The 16,589-nt window shown below is 43.8% G+C and overlaps 1 protein-coding gene across 1 annotated transcript in view; it reads left to right on the forward strand.

Moving 5' to 3' along the window:
• The first annotated feature begins 7,994 nt into the window (after positions 1-7,994).
• STIM2 (stromal interaction molecule 2) overlaps positions 7,995-16,589 on the forward strand; it is a 96,083-nt gene continuing 87,488 nt past the window's right edge. Inside the window, exon 1 of the mRNA XM_061584325.1 lies at positions 7,995-8,580. Within this exon, the coding sequence (XP_061440309.1) occupies positions 8,067-8,580 (514 nt within the window). The 5' untranslated portion in view covers positions 7,995-8,066. The remainder of the gene's footprint in view (positions 8,581-16,589) is intronic.

Genomic DNA, 16,589 nt, shown 5'->3' on the forward strand with positions numbered 1-16,589 from the left:
AAAGCGCTAAATGGCTTAGGCTCCAAGTATCTGAAGGACTGTCTCTCTTCCTACAGACCCTCTTGGGTGCTAAGATCAGCAGAAGCCCCCCCCCCTTGGTAGTTCCACAAACCTCAGAAGTCTGGGGGTGGTGGCCCAAGAGAAGGCTTTTTCTGTGGCAGCCCTTGAGGTATGCAATTTCCTCCCCACAGAGGTGCTTCTGCACCTTCATTATGTAGATACACCTTCTTACTCTGGCCTTTGACACTTGAGAGGGAGATATTTTAGGACCCATCCTAATATTTTGATTATATTTATTTTAAACGGATTTTAAAATTGTATTCTAAATTGGGATAACTGATCCTGGGCCCTTATGATAAAGGCCAAGTAAATAATAATTATGACAACAAACTCCATCAATGCTGCCCTGGATTGCTTGAATGAAGGGAAGGGAGATTGTACTCAGGGCTGTGGAGTCGGAGTCATGGAGTCGGAAGCAATTTGGGTGGAGTCGGAAGAAATGTACCGACTCCAACTCTGGCTTCAAAATAAATTTTGATTGACAAATTTTTTAAAATATAAATTCAAAATGTCAAAGAAGCTTCCCATGAAGTCAGCTGTAGTTGAGCATTTCACCATAACTCAAGATGGAAAACATTTTGTGTGTCAGTGTATGACACAGGACCCAGATGAAGACAAATGCTGTGATGCCAAGATCAGCTCATATTCAGGCAGCGATAAAAATGCTCCTATGAGAGCTTCCAATTTAAAAAGACATTTACAGCACTTTCCAGGGCTGTGTTGGAAGCAATTTTGGGTGGAGTCGGAGTCAGACAATAGAAAAATAGAGGAGTCGGAGTGGAAGGTTTGGAGTACCGACTCCACAGCCCTGACTGTACTAAGCCTCTCCTGAATTGTCCAAGGAAGGGAGAGTAGACCTTCAGGGAAGAAAGAGTTGTAGGTGAATCAGGGTGGGAGAACCCTGTATCTAGGATGAATCTTGGGCTCTTCATTGCCTAAAGATGGCATGATGAAATGGAACTCCTTATTTTCATTTCAAATTTGAGGCAGAGACCACAGGGTGTTTTGGGATAGGACTACATTAACAGCCAGGGTCCTGTTAAACATAGCATTTTTTTTAAAAAAAAGAGTACAGTTTAAAAGCACTTGTTCTATGTTTTAATACTTCATAAGAACTATAGTAATGTTAACACATGACAAACAAAACTCCCTCTTTTTTGGAAGCAAAGACCCGGTTAATTTGAAACAATCACAATTCCATGCATGGAAAACTGTCACTTGGCAAAATGCTAGAGATACAATTGCTTGTGAGCTATAATTGTGTGATCTAGGATATTGGGTCAGGGTCTGACAGTTCCTGTTGGCATTCCTAAATGTCATTGGAACTCATGTCCAAAAGAGTGTTTTGAAAATATAGCCAAGACATCTAAAAACAGAGATCTTCCATCTTCATCATCATTTGTTTATTTGTATGCCACTTTTCACAAAATTGTAATCAAAGTGGCTCAGAACATATCAAATGAACAAGTATAAAAAAAACCATTAGAAATAATCATAACGTCTCTAAGTAAACCCAAACATCAATTCATAATTTGCACAAGTGGCAGGCAGGATGTTCACAAATATGTTTGAACAGTCTGTGCCAATGTGTGTGTGTTGAGTCATCTATGTGCCTTCTGAACGTCTACATTATTTTATATATCTTTGCAAGTGAATCTCATCCAGAGATGGATCTTATTAAATAATGGAAGACAATCAAGTTATGAGAAGATATTACAACTGAGTCTCTGTGAGTGGCCTTCTGGTTTGTAACAATGCTAGTGATATGACTCGCCCTTGGAGATGGAGATATGAATGTTAGGGATGTTTCACCTGGCTTCGCTCTGTTCTCCCCTGAAGTTCAGATGGACTTTAATCTGTATGTCATCTCTGTATCTTCTGTTTCGTTCCTTGGTTAACTTAACCAAATTAAGGAGGAAGATGTGAGATGTAAATTTAATAATAAATAAAGTTATCATTTTTTAAACACACACACTATTTTTATTGCATTGAAAAATGGGATAAAACAGAGATGTAATCCAAATATATAAATATATTATACCAGGTTCCCAAACTGTGATCCATGAGCTTCATTCATGTGCTCCACTGCATGTCCACATTAAATATTCATATGGATTTTAATTGCAATTTATTGCTTTTATTTCTTATATTATATTTTATTGTATTGCAATTTTAATTCAATGAAATGCAATTAATATATAAGAAATAACAAGCAATTAAAATACTATTAAAAATCATACAGCACAGTGCATTACAGTTGCTACAACAGGCAGAAAAATCATTAAGTGGTTGCCAAGAAAATCTCCAATTTTCAGGTGGTGTATGGGTTTTATTTCTCTAATATATAAATGCCGGTCAGTTCTGAATTTTTTTTTTATTGCTGCCTACCTTTCTTTAATTGGATATCATTTCTAAGTTCATATATTAGTGCTAGTTCATTTAGTTGGTTCTCCTGTTTTATTAATGATGGTACTATTTTTCTGGTGTTTGGCATAATGGACCTTACAGCAATGAAAATATATTTGTTTACTATATAGGACTAGAATATTTTTTAGAATATTTAAGAAAAATGAAAGCACGCATGGCAAATTGTTTAAAATGTTAGACTATGACCATGGTTCAATCCCCATTTGGCTGTGATGCTCACTGGGTGGCCTTGGACCAGTCACTGTGTCTCAGCCTAGCCCACTTCACAGGGTTGTTGTGAGAATAAAATAGGGAGTGGAGAATTATGTACACCACCTTGAGCTTCTTGAAGGAAAATGTGGTATATTAGATAATACTATCCTAAGTACACAGCACATTGGTTAAGTGGTGCATAGAAGCCTGTAATGAAGAAACAGCTGTTCAAAGTCAAGATTAATGGGATGAAGGTGAGGAGATGGGTGCTGTAGGATCCAGAACTTTGATTCCTAGAACAATCACTATGCTAGAAAGAGCATGCGTGCATAGTGGTGGCCCCAGGGTTTGGAGGGTCCTGGCCAAGACAGTCATTTTGCTCCCCTTAAAAATATAAAAGCAAGTCAGGTATAAAATTTCACTTAATTCTATACACAAAGCTATAATGAAAGTATGGATAATCATAATATGTATGAATCATAATACATTCATTATGCTCAATTTTTATTAGAACTGGAGTGGAGAATATTAGTACATTAGATCAACACTGCATTGTAAATACATGAATATGAGTCATAAACAAAATAAAACAAGCTGTTACAGTCATATGTGATACTCTTATGTAAACAGCAAAAACAAAACACCTCACCACCACCCCGAAAAAAGAGAGTATTGGATGATAGCAAGGTAGGAGGGACATCTGGTGAATTGGTGATAGCCAGTTCATTGATTAAAAAATGATATAGTGATTAATCATCCAATAATCAATTCCCTAGTACCCAATTCAGTGCAGTGAACTTTTTTTAGCCTTCTTAGAAGCAAATTCCTCAGTCAAGCTACTGTAATCCAAACCTCTCCCAGTTTTGTGTTCAGCTGAAGAAGTCAGTGCTAATCCTACTTGCAACATAGAAGAGTACAGATTTTTTAATTTAAAAAAAATCAGTTTCAGCTTTGAAAATGACCTCTCACAAGACCCAACAGTTGCAGGTACAGTGAGAAAAATATGTAGTGCACATCAGTTGGGATAAATATCTTGAATATTACACTTATGAATAAATTGAACAACCGCCAAAGCTGTGTGTTTTTCTTGAGGTTGATTATATAACCTAAAAAAGGTCTTGATCTCAGTCAGCAACTCTGCTGAATCCATGTCTCCCTGAAGGTGCAAATATACACCTTTGCAGCCCTTTTCAAGGTAATCATCTCCCATTTTAGCCAAAGATTTAATATCAACTATTAATCCATACTTGTCCTTAGCCTGCATTATTTGCTTAAATGTGTCATCTTGGTGAGCAATTGTTTCATTTACCATAACATTAAAGAATTTTTTTGCAAAATTTGTCTTTTGGGCAAAGAATAGGGTCATCTGATGTTTCATCTAGGAAAAGTCTGCATGCCTTTCTCAGACTCTGGTCTGGGAATGTTATCTGTACTTATGTAGATAGCCCTGCCTTAAGGGAGGAAAGGCCTTCTGCCTGTGTTTTTGTAGGGAAGGGCTTGCTTGCTTGAAATGTTGTTGAGTTAAAGACAAGGCAGGGTAAGACTGGCTATAAAGGAGGCAGGCTGGATTTTGTAAAGGTTTTTGGACCTTGAAAGGGTGGGCCCAGGCCTGTTTGCCTAGTGTTGTTAGAATAAGCAAGCTTGCATGTTCCCTTTAAGGGATATTTGGGAAATATCCCATGTACCTGTTTACCAGTGACGTAACTTCCTAATGGGTGGGATTACCTGGCTATCTCTTCTTCCTTTGTCTGGGATTTTTGTATATTCTCCATTAAGCCTGAGGAGAGGGAAGCATGCAGATGCTCCTCTCCAAGATGACCATTATCATGGACTGAGACTTCTACTTTTCTATCTAAGCTAGAGCCTATGTTTCCTGAACATATGAAAGGTCATGAGTAATCTTTATCTTTTGCTTAAGAAGATTGTGTCTGTAATTATTTGTGTCTGAGGGAAAGGGTGGACTGGTTGATTCTCATCCCGCTGCTTGCATTTATATCTCTGCTAAGAAACAGGACCACAAAACTATTCCTATTTCACAAGTTTGCCCCCCCACCCCAAATCCATCATTGGCATGTACACAGAGCATGATGCTCCAGGCAGATGAATGGAGACAAACACTCATTTAAAATCCTGCAGCAGGGGGAACCAGTTGCATGTGTGGAATTTGGAGCACAAGAGGTAAGCCAAGAAAGTTGAACATCCCTCCCCACTTGCCACTTCCACCCCAGATTATCTCCCCCTAGAAACAGTTTCTCCTTTTTAAAAGGGGCTATATTTAATGTTTCTGCAAAAAATGTATTTTGACCCCACATCCTTTCATTTGTGGGCTTCCAGGGCTCCGATTTCAATAATAGAACTTAGCCCTGCAATGGGTAATGTTTTAATAAAGGAGAGTACCTTGAAGCATGTGTAAAGTGACTTCTCCTAGGCCCTGAATTTACAAGGAAACCACCTCCTGCAAATATACATCACTTTTAGCACACTACAGCAGCCTTCCCAACCAGTGTGTCTCCAGATGTTGTTGGACCACAACTCCCATAAGCCTCAGCTAGCATTGCCAATGGTCAGGAAAGATGGGAATTGTGGTCCAACAACATCTGGAGCCACACTGGTTGGGAAAGGCTGCACTAGAGTCTTGCAGGAAACTCCCAAATGGCTGGTCTATCTGTATGCATATCGGGAAGCTGGCAATTGCCCTAGCAGATATCAGAAAAATATTTGATCCTTGCAGGGCTGGTTCTAAAGGGCAGCCAGGTTGGGCACTGGCCCGACGGCCCCTGGAGCTACAGGGGGCCCCTCCACTCCCCTTCTGTGATCTGTGGGGCCCCCACACCCCACCTACCTTTCTGCTGTCTTTTACCATTGCCCTTAACGAAGATGGCGGCTGCCGTTTCCGTAAGGTACTGAAGCCCCCGCAGCTATCTTAGTTGATGGCAGAGATGCGCACGCGTAGCACGCACACGTGCCATCAACAAAGATGGCGGCAAAGGCATCATCCCATTAGGGAAACCGCAGCCGCCATCTTTGTTAAGGGCAATGGTAAAAGACAGCAGAAAGGTAGGTGGGGGCATGGGGGCGTGTGCGTGCATGCACGCACACACATGCTGGGGGCCAGGGCAAGCTGATGCCCAAGGGCCCCGGCATTCCTGGATCCTTGTCTGCTTTGGGGAATTGGCAGTGATTCATTACTTAAAAAAGAGAGGATTAAGATCTGCCTGGAACACATGCCCTCCAATGTGAAAACCAATGCCCCTTGCAAGTCAGTTGCACTCCTCTCACAAATTATTAATTCAATTTCTATCCTATCCTTCCTCCTCAAAGAGCTGAAGGATTATGGGAAGGGTGTGCCACGGCTGAATGACTGGGACTTTCTGTCATAATTGTTAAGGAATGCTGAGGAGTGGAAGTTTGTTAAGAGCCTAATGGTATCTCTTGCCTCTACAAAGGTACAGGTCCCAGATTTTTTTTGCAAGAAACCATTTTTGCAAGAACCACATTGCAACCAGGTGTGCAAAATTCAAAGGGACCTTGATAGGCTGGAGCATTGGGCTGAAAATAACAGAATGAAATTCAACAGGGATAAATGCAAAGTTTTACACTTAGAGAAAAGAAACCAAATGCACAGTTACAAGATGGGGAAATACTTGGCTCAGCAATACGACATGTGAGAAGGATCTTGGAATTGTCGTTGATCACAAGCTGAATATGAGCCAACAGTGTGATGTGGCTGCAAAAAAGGCAAATGCTATATTAGGCTGCATTAACAGAAGTATAGTTTCCAAATTGCGTGAAGTACTAGTTCCCCTCTATTCAGCACTGGTTAGGTCTCATCTTGCAGACAAACTGGAACAGGTTCAGAGGAAGGCAACAAGGATGATCAGGAGACGGGAAACCAAGCCCTATGAGGAGAGACTGAAAGAACTGGGCATGTTTATCCTGGAGAGGAGAAGACTGAGGGGAGATATGATAGCACTCTTCAAGTACTTGAAAGGTTGTCACATAGAGGAGGGCCAGGATCCCTTCTCGATCGTCCCAGAGTGCAGGACACGGAATAATGGGCTCAAGTTGCAGGAAGCCAGATTTCGACTGGACATCAGGAAAAACTTCCTGTTAGAGCCATATGACAATGGGACCAATGACCTAGAGAGGTAGTGGGCTCTCCACAGTGGAGGCATTCAAGAGGCAGCTGGACAGGCATCTGTTGGGAATGCTTTGATTTGGATTCCTGCATTGAGCAGGGGGTTGGACTTGATGGCCTTACAGGCCCCTTCCAAGTGTACTATTCTATGATTCTATGAACCAGTTTTGGAACCGATTAAGAAATCAGGTAATACTCAGAGCCAAACTGAAAATTCTATGGTATGACCGGTCTAAGAAAGTTGGGAAATGAAAAACCTTTGATTCTAGTGTTTGTGTATCCTGAGGTGGTGCATATACAGAAGGCGCTTAATTAATGCAGTGTTGATGCTTTAGCAGATGCTTTACTTTTTACATTTCTGATTAGTCTGATTGCATTTGACTGTAATGTCTCCTGTAGATACTTGTAATAAGGAGCTTACAGACAATAAAAAGAATATAGTCTCTTTCAAAGCGGTAGGTATATTGTGATTCATCATTCATGTGAAAATTGGCTGCAGTTCTAGCCGCACCTTCTTTTGGAAGGAAGTTCTACTGATAGTAGCGGGACTTACTTCAGGATAAACAGGAATGGGATTAGCCTGCACATGATGTCCTCTGGGAATTTCTTTCTTATGGGAAAATATGGACAAATTATTGTAGTTATATTCACATCTCTCTAAATGTGAACAATTGTCCATAAGAATGCAACCGCAAAGCTGGTAGGATACAAGTCGCGCAATGAACGTAGTGGAACTTACTTCGTAGTAAATAGATTTATAATCGGTCGCAAAAAAAAGAGGATGGTCTGAAACCCTTTTTGATTTACATTCCGTTTCGATCCCCCGTTCCACGTGGCAGGAATCAATTAAAAGTGATGGCAAGGGAGCAAGATCCGTGGCTACAGTGGAAGCAACTGAGCATGTTCATTTCCCCACTGAGCTATACGACTCTTTCGCATTTCCTGATTTCCCAGTGTCTGTGTATGAGAGACAAGGCACGCCACTGCATCTTTTGACCACGTGTAATTACCCCTTGTACGGTCCTGTGCAGGCAGAGTCCTTTCTTCCTTGAAAAATGTAGCCCTTGACAAATCTTTTAAGCAACTGAGGGCAACAGATAAGGGCAACTATGGCTTCGGACGCCACTACTGCGCACGCCCTTCTTGTAGCCAAACAATGCCTGTCTGTGACAAACAGAGGGCCGGGCGCAATTGGCGCTGTTATCAGCGGAGGAACTTGCTGTGGCTTTGACGTGGCTTGAGACTGCGCATGCGGAAATGCGGCGGCGGCGGCGGCGGCGGCAGTAACAGCAGCAGCAACGAGAGCAGCAACCGCCGCATCCTCGTCGCCTTGTTCGTCACCACAGCGTGGGGCACTCGGGGGCGGGGCAGCAGCATCAGGAGCGGGCTGGCGGAGGCGGCCGAGCGACAACGACGACTTCCCTGCTCCCTCACCTGCCGCCGAGGCTGGTGGCTGCGGGCTCCCGCCGCACAGATGACCCTGAGCTGCCCCGTTGCATCCGCTGCCGACGGCGGCGCGAGGAGGAGGGGAAGGAGGAGAGCGCGGCCGGGCGGGATCTTGCTGCTTCTGCTCCTCTTGCCGCTGCCCGAGGCGGATGCCGCCGTCTCTGCTTTGCCTTCCCTTTCTTCGTCAGCCGGGCGGTGCGAGCCGCAGGCGGCGGACGTGGCTGGCGGCGGCAGCCGCAGAAGGGGAAGCGATGGCGCCGCTAGCGGAGGCGCTGCTTCTGCTTCCTCAGCGCCTGAGAATCCGTCCCTGGGGACAGGTAAAAAGCGGGCTTGGGGGCGACCGGGCAGCATTGATTGAGGAAGGCAAAGCAACAGCATCCGCGGCGAGGGAAGCAGGAAATAAGAGCCTCGGGTGAGGGCGGAGGTGGAGACGGAGGGTATCTTCGGCTCCTTCAGGGTCGCTTTACACATTACAGTTCTTGTTTTACGTGTAGGTGTGCATCTAAGGTTATTTTAAAGCATATGCCTAGAAAATGTAGTGCATAAATGAGTCCAACACGCGTTTGGCTATATGTGTATCTTACAGGTACACTCGTCAGACTCCAAGATTGGCTGCCACGCAAACCCCGGGTTTGCTGCCACCTCGCGTGTGGAATGGAAGAAATGTGAGGTGTGCATGGGAGAAATATGTCTTGCTAACACGTGTATCATACAGGGATGCCTGCCGGGAAAGCTGGGTTTGGCTGCAATTGTGTGTTGTGTTTGTGGCAAATAAGGGTGTGCCTCTGTGTAATGTGTGAAGTGACCAGAAGGAGAGAGGGAAGTCAAAATGACTGTTGGTCTCTACATGGGTGTATCTTGTGGGGAGGAGGTGTTCAGGTGAGTTGAGGGGTTTTTGCCCCTTTAGTGCTGTGCCTGTGGGATGGCAGTAGAAAGGCTATTAGTAATAGCTGTTATTGAACTGAAGATTTGGTTATCCTGTGTCTAAAAGAACTGGGAGAAGGTACAGTATTTTATCCTAAGCACTACATAATGGGGAACACTTGACACAGGTTGGTTAGTAAACCTTGCAAACACCTTTGCTCTTTACAGGCTGAAAGGTAGTTAGCCTTGCACCCTTTCATGTCTTTGGGCATGTCTAACTGAGACCTGGGTGGGTGAGCAGGGAGGAGTTGCTCTCTCTCAGCTTTGTCCACCTGGGTATACGGTGCAGCACTATGGTAGACCTGAGGGTCGGGGAGGCGGGGTCGCTGTGGTCTATAGGAGTACTTTCTCTCTCACCAGGCATCCTGTCCAGATGGCGACTGGTCTAGAGTGCCTCCACCTTGTGCTGGGTCAAGGAGACAGACTGGGAATCCTGTTGGTGTACCGCCCACCTTGCTGCCCAACAGCTTCCCTAGCTGAGCTGACAGAGATAGTCTCGGAGGTATTGCTGAGGTCCCCCAAACTTGTGGTGTTGGGGGACATCAACATTCATGCCGAGACTGTTTTATCTGGGGTGGCTCAGGACTTCATGGCCTCCATGACAACCACGGGGCTGTCTCAATTTGTTACTGGCCCAACGCATGTATCGGGTCACACTCTTGATTTGATCTTCGCCACTGGTCATGGAAATGGTGATCTGGAGGTGGGGTGTTTTTCATCTACTCCATTGTCATGGACAGATCACCGCCTGCTGAGTTTTAGACTTACGACAACTCTTTCCCTCTGCAAGGGTGGGGGACCTATTAAGTTGGTCCGCTCTCGGAGGCTTATGGATCATATTGGTTTTCAGACGGCTCTGGGAGTTTTTCCAGCTGATAGTACTGGCGCTCCTGTCGAGGCCTTGGTCGAACTGTGGAATACGGAGATGGCCCGGGCTATTGACACGATTGCTCCCGCGCGCCCTCTTCGATGCAGAGCTCATACAGCTCCGTGGTATACCCCGGAGCTGAGAGTGATGAAGCAAGAGAGAAGGAGGCTGGAGTGCAGATGGAGACGAACTCCAGACGGATGCAGTTATGCTTTGGTAAGTGCCTCTACTAAGTCGTATATAAAAGCGGTAAGGGCGGCGAAGAAGTTTCACTTCGCTGCCTCTATCAGGACATCTCTCTGCCGCCCTGCAGAGCTCTTTAGGGTTGTACGAGGACTCTTACATTCTGGTCCTCAAGATACTATTGAAACATCTGAAGCTCGCTGTAACGACATCGCAGGGCACTTCCAAAATAAAATCGCATGCATCCGTAGGGACCTAGACTCCGATGTTATGACAGACGAATCCATTGAAGTGTCCAGAACACGGTCTTGTCTTTCATTATTGGATGAGTTTCAGTTGGTGCAGCTTGAGGAAGTGGACAAGGTACTTGGATTGGTGCGGGCGACCACGTCTGCTCTAGATCCTTGTCCATCTTGGCTAGTGAAGGCTAGCAGGACTACTACCACCAAGGAAGTGATAAATGCCTCCTTGAGTGAGGGAGTAGTCCCTAGTAGCCTCAAGGAGGCAGTAGTAAGACCTCTCTTAAAGAAACCTTCCTTAGACCCAGATGACCTGAACAACTATAGACCGGTGGCGAATGTCCCCTTTTTGGGCAAGGTTCTGGAGCGGGTGGTTGCCGGTCAGCTCCAGGTGCTCTTGGATGAGACCGATTATCTGGATCCGTTTCAATCCGGTTTTAGGCCTGGTTTTGGCACTGAAACAGCCTTGGTCGCCCTGTATGATGACCTTTGTCGGGAGAGGGACAGAGGGAGTGTGACTCTGTTGATTCTCCTTGATCTCTCAGCGGCGTTTGATACCATTGACCATGGTATCCTTCTGGGGAGACTCGCGGAGTTGGGAGTTGGAGGCACTGCTTGGCAGTGGTTCCGCTCCTACTTGGCGGATCGTCACCAGAAGGTAGTACTTGGGGAACATTGCTCGACTCCTTGGACTCTCCATTGTGGAGTTCCTCAGGGGTCGGTTTTGTCCCCCATGCTTTTTAACATCTACATGCAGCCTCTGGGTGCCGTCATCAGGAGTTTTGGAGTGCGTTGCCACCAGTACGCTGATGACACGCAGCTCTATTTCTCCTTTTCATCTTCTACAGGTGAGTCTGTGGATGTGCTGAATCACTGCCTGACCGCGATAATGGACTGGATGAGAGCTAATAAACTGAGACTCAATCCAGACAAGACTGAGACACTGTTGGTGAATGCCTTCCCTGCCCAGATGGTGGATGCTTACCCTGTTCTAGATGGGGTTACACTCCCCTTGAAGGAACAGGTTCGTAGTCTTGGGGTTCTTTTCGATCCTACCTTGTCTCTGGAGGCGCAAGTGGCCTCGGTGGCAAGAAATGCATTCTACCACCTTTGGTTGGTAGCCCAGCTACGCCCCTATCTGGACAGGGATGACCTCGCCTCAGTTGTTCATGCTCTGGTAACATCTAGGTTGGATTACTGTAATGCGCTCTACGTAGGGCTGCCTCTACGTAGGGCAGTTCGGAAGCTTCAGCTAGTGCAAAACGCAGCAGCCAGACTGCTGACGAGGACCAGCCGGTCAGCGCATATAACACCTGTTCTGGCCCGTTTGCACTGGCTACCTATTTGCTTCCGAGCCAGATTCAAGGTGCTGGTTTTGACCTATAAAGCCTTACACGGCGTGGGACCGCAGTATCTTGTGGAACGCCTCTCCCGCTATGAACCGACCCGGTCACTTCGCTCAGCGTCTAAGGCCCTCCTCCGGGTACCAACCCATCGGGAAGCCCGGAGGACAGTTACTCGATCTAGGGCCTTTTCTGTAGTGGCCCCCGAATTGTGGAATAGCCTCCCCGAAGAAATACGCCTGGTGCCGACGCTTCCATCTTTTCGGCTCCAGGTTAAGACCTGGCTATGCTCCCAGGCATTTTAAAGCATTTAATGTTACAATTTTAAATCTCTTTGTTTCAGTTTATTTATTGTGATATTTTGTATTTCTGTACTTTTAATCTTTTGTACACCGCCCAGAGAGCTATGGGCGGTTTAAAAATGAAATAAAATAAATAAATAAAATAAATAAACAGTAAGGATTGTGAATACAGAGCCTAGGATGTTGTATTCAAATTAGAAGCCCCCTTCTACAGCTCCTCATGCACCTTATTCACCCATTTGCAGCAGGTTTCTTTTTGCATTCCTCAAATAATTTTTTAAAAAATGAGAGGGAAGGCTGTCAATGCAGTTGTCATAATTCTGTCATTGGTCTTTTTGCTACTAGTTATTCCTGCAAAAAAACTAGATGGGTCGGCAGACAACTGGGGCTCTGGGTGTGTCTCTGAATTACTAGTCAAATGGAGCAGTAACAGCAATGCGGAATTGAAGCTAGTGTATAAAGCTTCCCTAGCAATTGCAGACTACCAACTCATCATTAACCCACAGAAAATTCCTATAAAAGTGCTCTAGAGGCTTTTTTATTTTAAATATCTTAGTAGGAGGATACTGTTTAATATTTATCATCCTATTAACTGGATGTTTTATGGCTGTGTGTAATTGTGGAATATAACATCTGCTTTAACAGTTTGTCTTGTGTCTGAGTTTTGTGCCGTGCAGAGGGCTAAAGACACTGTACATCAGTGGAATCTTAAGCAGAGTGCAGGAAGTTGGGAGTGAAATAAACAGCCTATGAAGGGTCGATAATATATTAACAGGAAAACTTGCTTAGAGGCTGTTGAATTCATTCTCCTAGTGTTGCAGATGAGAAGATGGAATCTAGATTGTTCTAGTGGAAAATTGGTGAACATGATAGACATTTTTAGCCTTGTGCTATGGCCCTGTACTTTGACATCTTATATAGCTTCTAGTTGTGAGTTGTGGCAAAAAAAGACAAGTATGCTTCTGTGGGAAGCATCCAAAAGAAAAATGCATATGCCAAGTCTTGTTTATGCAGCAGGGAAAAAATCATTTAAAGAAGTGCGAGTCATTACAAACTTTACAGACATTTCTTTATTTGTTACATTTGTATCCCATCTTTCTGCTAGAGAGCTCAGAATGGTATGTGGATGGTGGTATTGAATTTTCTAAACAATGTTGTGAGGTATGTTAGGTCTCAGGCAAATCACTAGCTTTCAATGTATCATTGAGTTTTATGTCTGACTAGGCATTTGAACTCAAGTTCTAATGGCTGTTTCAGGACGCTGCAGTGTGCTGTAGGGAACTGCATAGTTGTGTCCTCCTTGGAGAACTCAGAATTTGGCTGCTTTGCTATTTCCAATGATGATGCTGTGGCTGAGAGAGGCACTTTACACAGGCGGGAGCCACAAGCGGCTAAAGAGGTCCAGTGTTTGTGGGCTCCCAGCTCAGGGTAGTTTACACAATCTCTACAAGCCAGAGTGGTGGTGCTGACAGGAGCACAGCAGAAGAGTCAAAAGTGTTGCAGGTATGGCTGCAGCTTCTGAGGAATAGTGGGATGTGGCTGGGGAATTGTGGAGCACCATGTATTAGTACATGGTGGAATAATGTTGTGGAGCTGACTTTTAATGATTTCAGATTATTGGACAGAATGGCTTTGTGTTAATTCTTCTTTATCCTGTTAGTATGGGAGCAGTCCTGTTTCCTATTTTGAACACATTGGCTTGGATCTGTGTTCATAGAACAGGGCTTTCCTGTCCCCCTTTCCTCTGCAGTCCCCTGAAAATCTGCTGCTGTGAATTGGTGGGCCTTTGGGAGTAGTATGGGATACGGGGGGAAGGCTGCAGGTGGAGTGGGGAGTGATGGAAAGTTAGGATCTAAGCCATAATTTGTACTGTAACAAATCTAAAACATGTTGCTGAAAAACATCCTAAAGGTTTACTGGATAAATAATTTAAGCTATGGTCTTTCCAGAATAGGACCCCTTTAAACAGTGTTTCTGTAATTGAATCAGGTTTTTTTAGTATCAGAGGTATAGCGTACAGTGAATCATCCACCCTTGCTCCTTTTTTCTGTTTTGTGCAAAAACAGTTTCTCAGCTCTGTTGTTATTCTTCAGTCTAAACGAAATATTGGCAAATGGGTACACTCCCATTGTAATCTTTGGAATGGCCTCCTCATAGAGTCTCACCTGGCACATTTACTGTGGTCTTTTAGGTCCCAAGTGAAGACCTGTTCCTATTCTCCCAGGTTTTTTAATTACAATCCATCTGTTGCTCCATTTTTTGCACCAGCTTCACCTTACTTTTTTTCCTGGTCTTAATTTTTTAACTGTTGGGTTCCATGCTCATTTTAGTTGGGTTTTTGCTGGTATTATTACTCTTTGGCTTATACTGTATTAACATCTCAGGATTTGAGGGATTCTTACCTGTATTCCCACTTGCTAGCATATTTCCTGTCTACTCTGGGTGTGTTTTTCCTTATTAGTTTCATGTTATTTTTTTAAAAGTTTTCCTGCAGATTGATATCTGTTGTATCATGCTGCTTCTTTCTTAACTCTCTAATCAATTTTTAGTTAATCTGAAGTATAGGTAGATGATTACTTCTCATTTATCAGTGTAATCTTACTTGCCAGATGATGATATACTGCATATGATTTAGATGTAGAATAGGTGGTGGCAAATTGCCATGGCTCAAGTGCCAGGGGTAAAGTGGCTAGTACAGACATAGCACCTTACCGATAGGTATTCATGTGAAGAGCCTTTCAACTTTGAGGTTCAAAATGGAAATAAGAATCAAATTCTTCTCCATGTTGTTATGGATGAGGATGTCACTGCATGCAAAGCATCTTACTCAGTCAATATTGTCAACAACAACAGTAATTTGTTTAGCAAAAGTATCTTCAAAACCTTACCCTGTTTGGGGTTTGTTTGGGTGGAGAGGGAAGCTATTTTTTTCTCTTTGAAATTTTATACTTCTGTATTCCAAAAGCTGATGACGTGTTCCAGCATAACTCAAAATATAAGCAAATCGTTAAATTAGGCTCTATAAAATAAAAAATGTACACAGTCCCATCTGTTAAAATCCCAACTTCTCTTATGCCGGTTCCCAGTCTAACTGATCACTACAAAGTCTCTCCCCCACAATAAAATACCTGGATGCAATATTTTTTGGGAATATTCCCAGTTTTGACAAATCTCCAAGGCCTTGGAATCACAAAGTGGAAGCACATGTACCAAGAATTACTATCCCTTGCCATGTGTATAAATGATTCAACTAGTGAGGAACTCATAGGGGAGAAGAATCAAGCCATTATATGTCAGAAACCAAACTCTTTATGTATGGTATATTATAAGTGATCTGTTTTCTTTTTAGGATCTCCCTATCAGCTGCAGTCTGTGTACCAGTTTCCTGTATGCATCGGCCTTTCAAATAAGTAGTTGGCAGATTGTGTGTGTGTGTGTGTGTGTGTGTGTGCTTGTTTCCTGCTTCAGATTTAGTAGACATGAGGCTGCTTTTGGTTCTCTTCTAGTTAATACTTTGATCTTATACCACTGAATAATAGGTTGAGTTGCTTTTGCTTCTGGCCTCTCTCTATGGTTCAGTTATCTTGGGTGCTTCCATAAATTAGGAACCTATGTAGCAGGAATAGAACATGGCAGTTGTTTATGTTACTGTGTCAGTGGACCTGCTATTCCATAGTTCAACTAGTTAGAGCACCTTGTAAAATCAGTATGTACTTTTTCCCAGAGTTCTGGAATTTAGTTGGCAATATTAGTCTCCTTTGAGTATATTATTGGTCCAATCTGGAGATGGCTCTTGAAATAGTTTTAACAATGTGATGATAAGGTAAAGGGAAAGGTGTCCCCGTACTTATAGTGCGAGTCATTTCCGACTCTTAGGGTGACATCTTGCGATGTTTACTAGGCAGACCGTATATATGGGGTGGGTTTGCCAGTTCCTTCCCCGGCCTTTCTTTACCCCCCCCCCCAGCATATGCCGGGTACTCATTTTACCGACTACGGATGGATGGAAGGCTGAGTGGACCTTGACCCCTTTTACCGGAGATTCGACTTCCTCCTTCCGTTGGAATCGAACTCCGGCCGTGAGCAGAGCTTCGGCTGCGTTACCGCTGCTTACCACTCTGCGCCACGGAGGATCTTCCAATGTGATGATACAAGATATCAAAAATAATAGAATGAATTTGCACTATACCACAGCTAGCTAGCATCCAATTTTTTTACGGAATACTAAGAAAATCAGAGTACAACTGAACTAGAAGCAGTGATCTTATGTTATTATTCTCCTGATCATAAAACTACTGACAGGGATAAAAAAAAGTCTGTTGATTGGGTACTCTTATTAATATGTTTTCCAAACTGAACGTTGGGGATAGGACTATACAGTGTCTTGCATTGCTGATGACAAGGCTCCATCAGTTACATAATGACCCATTTTTCATTCTTTTTAGAAGCAGTTATTCTGAAATGTTT

The sequence above is a fragment of the Rhineura floridana genome, chromosome 9 (genome assembly GCF_030035675.1).
Source record: "Rhineura floridana isolate rRhiFlo1 chromosome 9, rRhiFlo1.hap2, whole genome shotgun sequence".
Classification (NCBI taxonomy): Eukaryota; Metazoa; Chordata; class Lepidosauria; order Squamata; family Rhineuridae; genus Rhineura; species Rhineura floridana.